Below are 11747 nucleotides of genomic sequence, written 5' to 3'. Positions count from 1 at the left end.
CAAAGAAAGAAGGGAAAAAAAAATAACTGTTGTTCAATTAAGGAAAAAAAATAACTGTTGTGCAGTTAAGAAAAAAAATAACTATTGTGCAGTTAAGGAAAAAAAAATTATTACTTATATTATTTTAATATTTAAAAATAAGTAAAGCTATTATATATAAAAAAAATATATAAAAAAGAAGACCAAATTTAAATATTAAATAATTTATATTAGTTATGATTCTCTAATATTTAAAATTGTATAATAATTTAATTAAAAGTTATATATTAATTGTATGTATGGTGTATAATTTTCTACTAATTATTCTATAATTATTGTTAAATAATTTAAAAAAATGTTTAGATTTCCTCTAATTACTTAAAGATTTATATAATAATTAATTAAATATTGTTATGATTCCTCTAATACTTAAAATATTTATAATAATTTAATTAAAAATAGTGTTAGTATATATTATAATATATATATATATACTATATATAATTGTATACTATATATATATATATATAAATAATTAAAAATAGTATATTAAGTTGCCACGTGGCACATTGAAACTTTTTTGTAAGTGCGCCATCAGTGCATATATTGTTGCAATTGGAACAATGCTTCTAAAATTTATATAATATATATATATATATATATATATATTATATTATATATATATATTATATATATATATATAATGTATATTTTAACAATATTTAAATAATTGGTATGTATGGTTATGATTTTTCATAAATTATTTAAATATTTGTATAATAATTTAATTAAAATAGTTTATATTAATTTGTATGTATGGTTATAATTTTCTCTAATTACTTAAATATTGTATAATAATTTAATTAAAATAGTTGGTTATGATATTCCTCTAATTACTTAAATATTAGTATAATAATTTAATTAAAATATTGTTATGATATATATATATATAATGCCACGTGGCACATTGAAATTTTTTTGTAAGTGCGCCACGTGCATCATTTGGTTCAATTAAACAAATGCTTCCAAATATATATATAATATTATAATATATATATAATATATATATATATATATATATATAATATATATATATATATATATTTGTATGTATGTTATAATTTTCTCTAATTACTTAATATTTGTAATAATTTAATTAAATAGTTGGTTATGATTTCCTCTAATTACTTAAATATTATATAAATTTAATTAAATAGTTGGTTATGATATATATATATATATATTATTATATATATATATATAAATATATATATATATATATATTATGCCACGTGCACATTGAAACTTTTTTTGTAAGTGCGCCACGTGGCATCATTTGGTTCAATTGGAACAATGCTTCCAAAATTATATATATATTATATATACTATATATATGATTATATAAATTATTATAATATATAAAGCTAATATAGGAAAGTGTAATTAATTTACCATTAATTAATTAATTAAATTTTACAATCATAATTTTTTTTGCAAAAAATAAATAAATAAATAAGCCATCTTTAGGAAAGTCACTTACCTCGGGAATTGGGGATAACTCCTTTGGCGCCGTCCGTGCCATAAGTGGATTTCCTTTCATCAGTGCATCAGAACCGTACACGTCGACTCAAATCCAATTGTGACCGTCAGTTGCGTCTGCGGCTTGTTTCCTATCACTGTGACTTTGGACATTTCCTAAGACTCGGTGTCGCCATGACCAACTTACGTGGGATTTTTGCACACATACCCCTCAAAAAGTATGTATTTATAGAAATACTCCTCCAAAATTGTTAATTCGTATCTATCCATCTATAATTTTTTTTGGTAAGTTGCTTTTTAATTTTTTATTTTAATACACTATATCATCAATAGTTCCTATGTTATTTTGAGAATATTGAATTTGAGTGCTCATAACAGTCAAACTTTATATTTCTTCAGACATCAGCTACCAAAATATTTTTAGTCCAGTCGAATGTACTCATGCACGAGAAAAATTAACATATAAGTGCTAGTAAAGTCCGAACTCGAGAAGTCCGACTTCGTTTGATTATGAGTATTTTCCTTGACGCTCGACTACTCAAGACGCGCACAGATCGTGACAATTCAAACTATAAATTACAATAAATTAAAATTTAAAAACTAAAATGTCACAGATCTCATAATTTGATAACCAAATTAACGTGCAATTCAGCAAATATCATGTGTAGATAGCTCCACTGCTCTAGTGGATAGGAACAAATATTTATTGATCCAGCTAATTTCCAGCAAGTGGGTGGGGTAACGCGCCACAAGCAAGTGGTTTTGGTTGGGTCGATTTCACAACGCCCATTTTAATTCAACCTGTTGTGTAACGCTTAACAATAATGCTTGATAATATCTTCTACTTTTCACAATAATATGATTAGATGGGTATAGTACACTTCAAAAGATAATGTCTTAATATCTTCATATAGTGTAAATTGTTGCGCTTTTGGTTCTCAAACAACGAGGTGCGTCACACTTAATTTGGTTAGCAAATTTTCAGTATTGTTATAATTAAGTCTTATAACCTAATTTTATTAACTATATATTGATATATTACTGATGTAGAAGTGATGTAACAATATTACGATTAATAACACGTCATAAAAATTATAAAGTATAGATTATCAGGCATCCGTGTGATACCCCTCATTTTAGCAAACAGGTAATTTATTTGATCCTACGTACAATTATATTTTTGCAAATCATGCACAAAGCTTAACTTTAGCATATAATTAAAAAGGATTAGGGAGATTACTAATTGGTTGATATCAGCTTGTTAGTTAGTAATAAGTAAATAAGTTTTAGATATCAAGAATCCTGATCAAGATATATATATATATATAGGCCTGTTTGGTTGCGCGGTGTGGCCCGTTCGCGGGCCATATTGCACGGTTTGTTGAGAAAGCTCCCTTCACTGAGCTTTCTCAAACCAAGTCATTTGCGAGCTCGCGGCTACCGCGGCCAAACACCCGCGGCTAGGACGTGGCTTAAACCCCTCGGCAGGGCTATAAGCGTGTATGGCTTTCGTATCCATTTAATGATTTCTATTAAGTACATTGCGAACTAGCTTAGAATTTGAGTTCATGGCGTCATCAAAAATAGTCTCATATCGTATATAAAGTAAAATCCTGACTTGTATATAATATAGAGTGTGTCTCAACCAGTTTAAACTTTTGGGTTGCGCTTGATCGAGTCGTATAATATGGTATCAGAGTTTGGTTCACGCGGTGGTAGGCTTTTAATGGAGGGTCAGAAGTGCTAGATTTTTATGTCGGCTAAGAGATAAGGGACGTAGCATAAGGGCTTGAGGATGAGAGCGAGATAAGGTGGACCAGACCCCCACTTCATTGTTGGTCTAGACACTGCAATCTTTATAAGCCATTCTTAGGTACGGCTTCTGATCTGCATTGTACTATTAGCTGCGACCGTAGTGGTCATCTATTACAGACTCATTATACTTTAAAAGTTTAAATCGATAAAGGACGTTATTTTATATTTAACACTTCCCCTCACGTTTGGACTCGAGACATTTCGCGAGGCCTATGGCGAGAACTTGAATTAAATGAGAAAAAATTAATAATGTTAAAAGTCTGACATGACTCAAAGTCATGACTTTCTACTCTTATATTATTTTAAATAATACGAAATAACTGTTATTCTCTAAAAACTTTGACCGGTAGAAAACGGTATTTAAATACTTTTAAATTTAATAAGTAATTTCATATTGAAAATGAGTTTTAATTAAACTTATATATATATATATATATATATTCAATTATATTATCTTATTTTCTTTATCAAAATTTTTCACGCAACTGTATAAAAGAATGAAAAGAGATTACAAATGTTAATTTTCCATTATATTTTTCTACCTATTCCTGTTCCAAAATTGACTTTGGCGCCGCTCAAGATAAAGCCAATTACGATGTTTTAAAAAAATAGAATTACGAATAAATTTAATTTATGATAAACTAAATAATAAAAGTGCAATACTAAAAATTTTAGTGTAGACCCGACAATAGCAATAGGCTAAACAGGCTCTTAGCCATTCATTAAGGGACGATTATGAATTTCTAGTTCATAATAGTTTTGGTGCGATTCCACAATAAAATATGGTGAAAAATTAACTCACGGTCTATTTTATATTCAGTATTGGATTGGTCACTGTTAGATGTGTCCCGAAATTTTAATTATCAATTTCGACTTTGAACCCTGGATTTGTTGACGGTTAAGCAGTGCAACAAATTTTAAAAAAATATTTGTAAAAAAAATAGATGTCTATAATGAATATTGAAAAGAAAATAGAATTTGTGAATTAATTAAAAATTTAATAATTGACACCCCGAGATCTTAAAATTAGAAACTTAGTTTACTTTATATTTCTCCGCACACTATCTTTCTCCTCTCTATAGAGACGAGAGAAGAAAAAAACAAATTCATGTGACCACTCCTTCATTTAGTTGCATGGTCATATATTTTTTTCTTTTTTAATTTTTCTTTTTTCTTTTATAATAACCAAAATTTCTAAACCTAAAAACTAGCACTAAACTCAGCTTCTTAACACTTTGAGAATCCAATCCCATTTCATAAGTACACACCAATACAGATGACAAAGCCCAATTACAAAGGCAAAATATCAAATATTTTAAATTCATGGCACTTATAATTTTTTTTAAAAAAAAATCTTAAGTTCACATGCCAAAACTCAAAAATGTCCACGAACTGTTACTCAACAAAAATCTCGCTAATTAAAGCATTTGGTTTTAACGTAGGATTAGTACTACCAAATGTTTAATTAAACAACAGATTTCAAAGCTTTATGCAAAGTTTAATCGTAATTTATTGGGTGTTAGTAGAGTTTTAGAGATTCTCCGACAACAAAATCTACTAGGCGATCTCTACATTTATTTTTTTAGTAATGCTGGAGCTTACAAAATAGAGTAATGCTTCTATACTTTTCTTCTTTTTTTGTTACCGCTTATTCACGCGTATTCAACGGCTCAGATTTAGTTTTTTTTAAATTGTGACCTGCAATAGCAGGTCACTTTGGGAGAGGTACCGATTACCAGGTATCTCAAAAAAGGATATTTTTGTCTTTCAATACATAGGCAATTTAGTCATTTTATATCTACTATATTTTTAAAATTTTTATTTTTTCTTTGTTTCCTTTTTCTCTCTCTATCTTTCCTTTCATAATTTGGCATTTCATATAAGAAAAATTTCAAATGATTTGACAATATGATCATTGAATTTAAACTTTAAATAGTAATATGAAATTCCTCTAATTTAAATTTCACTTTTAAATTTAAAATTTAATATTATATTCAAATTTATATTTTAAAAATTTAAGTTTCATATAAATACTTTGAAATATGGTAAACAGAAATAATTGTTTGAATTCTAGTCTTCTGGTTTAGGTTTGGTTTTGGGTTTCGAAAAATTGGTCAGTTTTGAATTTGGATATGGATTTTTGAAATCCGTCGAGTTCGGAAATAAGTTTTGTGATTGTTAGTCAGATTCGAATTCAAATTCCTAACTATTTTTTTTCTCACCAATAATTCTAATCTTTTTAATTTATATGTTTAAAATTATATTTAAAATATTTATTAGCTCTAACAGTTAAATTATCATTTTGTTTAAAATATTTATTATCTTTACCGGTTCCAAATTGTTCTTAATGTTATTCGGTTCAATAGATTAAAATCAGATTCTTGATAGAATATGTCAAAATCTGATCAGTCAAATCAATCGGTTCAATCTAGTTTTTAAATCATTGAATTTAAAATTTAAATAGTAATATGAAATTCCTCTAGAGCAATCTAGTTATAGAAATCTTACTCTCTAAGTTTTTTATGCATTACGTTTTAAACTGGTATGAATAAACTGTATTTTAAATCTTGGTAAAAATTTAGTTTTTAAATAGTAATATGAAATTCCTCTAATTTAAATTTCACTTTTAAATTTTAAGTATTTAATTTTTAAAATTTAAATTCATCGTATTTAGAAATAAAACTATTTCTAAAATTTCTAGAATTTAAATTAATGCATAATTTGAGAAACACTAAAACATTTAAAGTAGATTCCTAAAGTAATGCCTAATAATTGCATAAATTTGGTTAATCAATTAATTTTCTAAATTAGTGCTAATTAATGCATAAATTTAGGACCTCAATAAAAAGCTTCTTTAAATATTGTATTATTTAATTACCAAACTAACCTTGAATAAAACAATCCTTTTACCTGCTAAGTATTAAAGTTACATTTTTACCCTCTATTAATCAACGGTTAAGATCTTTTTTATTTTTTTTTTTAAAAAGTACCGAATCATTTCTCAAGAAAATATATTATAACTAATTATTGCTTGTGATTTCGATATAATTCCTCCATCAGTAAGTTTAATGAGCTTTTGTCACAACAAAACGTTATTTAAAAGGTTTTACTTTTTGTAAAACTTGTTAATAGTATTTTGAACAGCTTTATTCAAATAACACTTTTGACTAGATTAAATAAATTCTACATTAAAAAGGTTAGACCCCATGTGTCAAAACGACGATAAGCATATATCCCTTCAATTTCTGATCCCCTTATATACATCTTGGCTCAATGCCCAAAATGCTTCATGTTATACACTTATTTAAATGATGAATAGCACATGCTATTGAGACTAAAAAAAACATAAAAAGTTTCATGTGTTTTGAGCAACAAAAGAGACAAGTGCATGTGTGATAGGTTAGAGAGATGGACAAGGGTTTCTTTGGATTTAATCAAGCTTAGGGTTTTAAGAGATTTGTCACATAGATTCTTGGAGATTTAAGAGGGAATTGGTGCTCCCTTGGTTCATTGCATAGTGTTAAACTTTGTGATCAAGCCATGTTGATTATGGTTTTAGCAAAGCCATGTCCCCCTAAATGCAACAGTAGTAGTGTGTCCATGTTCACCTAATTTTGGCACTCGGAAATTTTGTCCTCATCTTTGTAATAGTTGAATTTACAAAGTTCTCCACATCTTTGAATTGGTGTCCTCGTTACCAATCAGCAAAGTGTTTGTCTGTGCGTTTTAGGTTTTATTGAAAATGTCCATAATGCGCTGTCAACTGAAAATGAATTAACAAAGTTCACCTGATTATGGTACTCTTGTCCACATCTTTGAATTGGTGTCCTCATCATACATTTGCACTTCAGATTTTATTGAAAATGTCCATAATGCGCTGTCAATTGAAATTGAAGTAGTATTGAAAATAGTTAAATTTCTTTTGAATACCTTCCCAGGAGAACGAATTCAGATATTCTCGAACTCAGTATTGATTATTAAAGCAATCCACTTCAAATCTAACTAATTCGAGTCGTTCACTTGAGACGCTAGAATGAAGCTTCAAACGCATCAGTCCTCTGTCGACACATGTCATGCCTTCTCTTTTGGATAGAATTCTCGCTTCTCCAAGAATGCTATACAAGCTAATCAACTAGCCAATGGGGTCTATCTAACAAAAAATGTACTGTACGATTCTCTTTTGAGGACTTTTTTATTTCTGTATCGCCTCATTTTATTGTCTCAGTGTTAGTTAAAAGGTTCTTCTGATTTGATTAATTTGTCGACGGTTTCTTAAGATCATGATCACATGCACAATAAGGAGATGAACTCTTTTTTTGTGACTTATTAACTGACGATTAGGGAAATTGTCGCAGGGTTAATTTTATAACACTGAAAGGATAATTAAGCAAAAGTAATGTGCAACATAGAACTAAAGATGTTAAGGAGTGGGAAATCACAAGGAGTCTCTTATTTTACACTGCATCCCCTCTTTCGAAGTTTTGGTTTCTTCTAACATCTTTTGAAAAAGCCATTCATCATTAGCAGAGAATATGCTTACGAAATTAATACGCGATTGAATATGCGATAATAAGCTACTTGCGCAACTCTAAATTAGATTTTGCAATTAAAAAGTAGAAGTTTGACGTTTGACATATAAAAATGCCTAGTATTTGCAGCTCGAGTACTGAGTAGCAAGCTAAAAATAAACTTTTGAGCTACGATATTTATAATATATATTTTTTTGCTCCTAACTTTTAATAGAAGTTGTATAAAGACTATAAACAAGAAAAGGCTTCTAAATTCCTTTTTCTTTTTTTAACTCTTTCGAGCACCTAAGCTGAAAACACTATTGCAGAAGCTCTGGCAAGGACGTTCGATTTTTTTTTTTTACCCGAGTAAGCCCATGGCTTCTTACATATCATTTAGGCCGAGCCCAAACCCATATTCTCATTTAAAAGCTACAGGAACAAGCCCAAACCCAAAGTTTTAGACATAGTAGTGCTTGTAAAATTCTGACCTTTTTCACTCTATAATCGCCGCCGACTTCTTAACAACATAATGAAACAACATACACGCTACGCTACGAACAGCAACTTCTCACAAGAGTCGGCAACGTATCGATACCAAGCGCCGAATTTAATGGAAAACTTTAATCCGACCCAAATCGCACCTGTAATCTTCGAGGGTGAGGGACCACACCACTTCCGCCGCCTTTAACGGTCACCGTCTCCTCTTCCTCTTCGCTCTCCGTCCATGGCGACCACCCACCCCTACAAAACCCTAACGAGCTCCGAGATCCAACCCCCACTTCTCCGCCATTGTCGCCCTAACCCTTCGAAGCCATCGCGGCACCGAGCCCCAACTCTAAGTTTCGGAAATGGAGGGGAGAGGTCGAGGAAGGTCGAGAGGGTTCGAGGAGGCGGCGTCGTTGCTCGAATCGCGCCATATACGAGGTTTGGGCTTGTGATTTGATGATTGATTGCTAACTAGAATATGCTTCTCTTGTGGATCTGCTGATATTTTATAGCGGAGTGTTAGATCATGTGTTTTGGGGATTTTGCTTTGGAGCCATTGTATCAATCTTATAGGATCTTTGGATGGATATGTGTTTACTTGAGCTTTTAGATGGTGTAGACCATTGGAAACATGTGGATTAGCACTTACATGTAAGTGATTGAGAATGTATTCTCAAATGTAAGAGATTTGATGCTTTACAGCTCAAAAAATAATGTTGAGCAAATTCTACGCACCATGACCTGTTCTTAACCTAGTATTGTTTGAATTGGGAGAAGATCAAGTAACAAGATCCATTTTTATCTCTCCTTGGAACTCGTAGGTGCTGTCCACAAAATTTATTGATTATGATTTTGCTGCTCAAAATGTGCTCTACTTTAATTCTGAAAATGTGGAAAAGACTCAAATTTTATTTCCATTATTTGATAGAATCAACCTGAGCAGATCATTTATGTTCCCTTTTTCGGCACCGAATAAATAACATAACTGCAGTATTGGTGACAAAAGAATATGACTTTTTATATAGAGAGTTGAGCTATAATACCATCACTAGTATTTAAATCTTGAGATTTTTTTTTCCAAATTGACATTAAGGTACTTTTGTTGAAGATTCATACTGTGAAATATGATCTAATCTCGACTGCAGAAACTGAGACGCTTTAATAGTATGAATCTTCACTATAAATGCCTTACTTCTCTACTGATATTGCCTAAGGAAATCGCGGCCCAATTACTTCTAAAAATAAAACCACAGAGACCTTTTTGTCCTAAAACACTACCATTCATCTGACAAGGCACCACTGCACTCTTCCTTTCTTGCTGCAATTCTCTAATAATTTCTCTTCTTTTTCGCCCTGCTCGAGCATATACTACCGACATCTTTTAACTTCCACTTCACAGCAGGCAAGAGGCAGCAAACAGAAAAGACACACCCATCGCACATTAGTATCTCTACTTGGCACTTCCTCCATTTTCTCGCTCCTCTTTGCTTCGTAGCCCTAAAAACTCTCTTTCGTCTATCTGCAGGTTTGCAGTAGTCACTGGAGCGAACAAAGGGATCGGCCTTGAGGTCGCACGCCAGCTCGCCCTCGAAGGTGTCGCTGTCGTCCTAACTGCGAGAGACAAGAAGAGGGGAAGCGAGGCTGTAGATTCCCTTTGCCACGAGTCCGATCTCTCCAACATTGTTTTCCACCAGCTCGATGTTCGTGATCCCTCTAGTGTCAATTCCTTAGCCAATTTCATACGAAGTGAATTCGGAAAGCTTGATATTTTGGTGAAGTTTCCACTACTCTTTGGGTTATAAGCTTATCTCTTTCTTCTCTAGTACCCTTAGCGACTAATGTTTTGCGGGTTCAGATCAACAACGCAGCCGTTGTGGGAGTATCAGTTGATATTGAGGGTCTTAGAGCTCTTAACATTGATGCACATACTTGGGTAAGTAATATGTTCTCCAGTTTGTCGGAAAATTAGATTTGAATGCATATATTCTTCCATAACTGTAAACGAACAGCAAAATATAAGTAGGCTAATAAATGGTCTTTTATCAATGTAGACATCTGGAAAGGCGACGAATTTGATTCAAGGTGTGATCCACCAGACGTATGACGAAGCAGTGACGTGTCTTGACACCAACTACTACGGATGCAAACGAGTCACAGAAGCGCTTCTCCCTCTTCTAAAGCTCTCGACCTCAGGAGCAAGGATAGTTAACGCCTCTTCTCTCGCATCCGAGCTCAAGGTAGTACGAATTTGACAAGCCTCCAAATTATGGAGCCTCACTATGTGTTCGTTTTGCGGAGCTTATACAATAGTTTGTCTACTCCAAACAGCAGCTGCGATGCTTTTCGTAGATAAGAAGTTTTGAAATTTCGTTATGGACAGAAGTTAAAAATGAGTTTCTTAGCTTAAATACTCTGCTGCTTAAGCACCTAATCTGATGTCCTCTTCTTATGTTTTTTGCTGCCAGAGGATGCCGAACGACGAAATCAGGAACCTGCTAACCGACGTTGACAACTTAGACGAAGAGAAAATAGAACACCTCCTGAGTACATTCTTGGAGGACCTCAAGAATGGAGGGCTTGAGGCGGCCGGGTGGCCTATGATGTTGCCGGCGTACAGTGTTTCTAAGATGGTGCTCAATGTCTACACCAGGATTCTCGCAAAGAGGCACCCGGAGATGCGCATAAATTGTGTTCGGCCCGGCTTTGTTAAGAGTGACATAAACTGGAATATGGGGATCATCAGTGCCGAAGAAGGTGCGAAAGGTCCTGTGATGTTGGCTTTGTTACCTGATGATGGCCCTACCGGGTGCTACTTTGATCAGACTAATTTGACACGAGTTTGGTAGACTTAGGTTTTGTCCGGAATTACAACGAGATTACGGTATATGCAGTGAGAAAGTATGATATACGTAATATCGCGTTCCGTATTTCGCAACAAGTCGATTACGATTCCACCCAAAAGCAAAAAAATATACTTCTACATGTTTTTGCTTGAACTCCATTTTGCCAGCTAACATTAACAGTCTCAAATACCAAACGGGATCTTAATAAATTTGAACATCTATTTTACAGGAAAATTAATATTCATGTTTGCTTGGATTGTCCGATAAGAATTGTGTGATGTCTTGTGCGATTTGTGTGTTGTACAATCTATAGAATTACTCGACTGCTTAACTTACTAATAAAAGAACCCTCCTGATTTTTCTTCGCTTTAGTGCAATATAATTAATCCTTCTTATCCGGAGGATCCTCGCGCTATTTTCAGAGGCAACTCTTTTTCTTTAACTCCTCTTTTTTTTTCTTTTTTTTCTTTTTTCCGATTAAGAGCAACGCTACATGCACATTACTGGATGTAAATGCAACAACATCACAGTTCATCGGGGAGAGGAGTAAAGGCAAGGAACGTTGCCCCCATCA

The 11747-nt window shown here is 32.3% G+C and overlaps 1 protein-coding gene across 1 annotated transcript; it reads left to right on the top strand.

The window, feature by feature from the left end:
• LOC109723693 ((+)-neomenthol dehydrogenase-like) lies at positions 8449–11443 on the top strand. Its single transcript, XM_020252154.1, has 5 exons — positions 8449–8768; positions 9856–10102; positions 10186–10263; positions 10382–10567; positions 10796–11443. Exons 1-5 carry the CDS (start codon positions 8569–8571, stop codon positions 11174–11176), a joined length of 1092 nt encoding a protein of 363 aa, XP_020107743.1. The 5' UTR covers positions 8449–8568; the 3' UTR covers positions 11177–11443.

The sequence above is a fragment of the Ananas comosus genome, linkage group 18 (assembly GCF_001540865.1).
Source record: "Ananas comosus cultivar F153 linkage group 18, ASM154086v1, whole genome shotgun sequence".
Taxonomy (NCBI): domain Eukaryota; kingdom Viridiplantae; phylum Streptophyta; class Magnoliopsida; order Poales; family Bromeliaceae; genus Ananas; species Ananas comosus.
Note: the sequence above shows the minus strand (reverse complement) of the source record. Positions and strands in the feature narration are given on the sequence as shown.

What these genes read in the sequence shown, in the direction of transcription:
- LOC109723693 (XM_020252154.1), top strand. Translation starts at nt 8,569, where the DNA reads ATGGCGACCACCCACCCCTACAAAACCCTAACGAGCTCCGAGATCCAA. An exon ending in CGAATCGCGCCATATACGAG is followed by an intron (nt 8,769 to 9,855) that starts GTTTGGGCTTGT and finishes GTCTATCTGCAG; the next exon opens with GTTTGCAGTAGTCACTGGAG. An exon ending in ACATTGATGCACATACTTGG is followed by an intron (nt 10,264 to 10,381) that starts GTAAGTAATATG and finishes TTATCAATGTAG; the next exon opens with ACATCTGGAAAGGCGACGAA.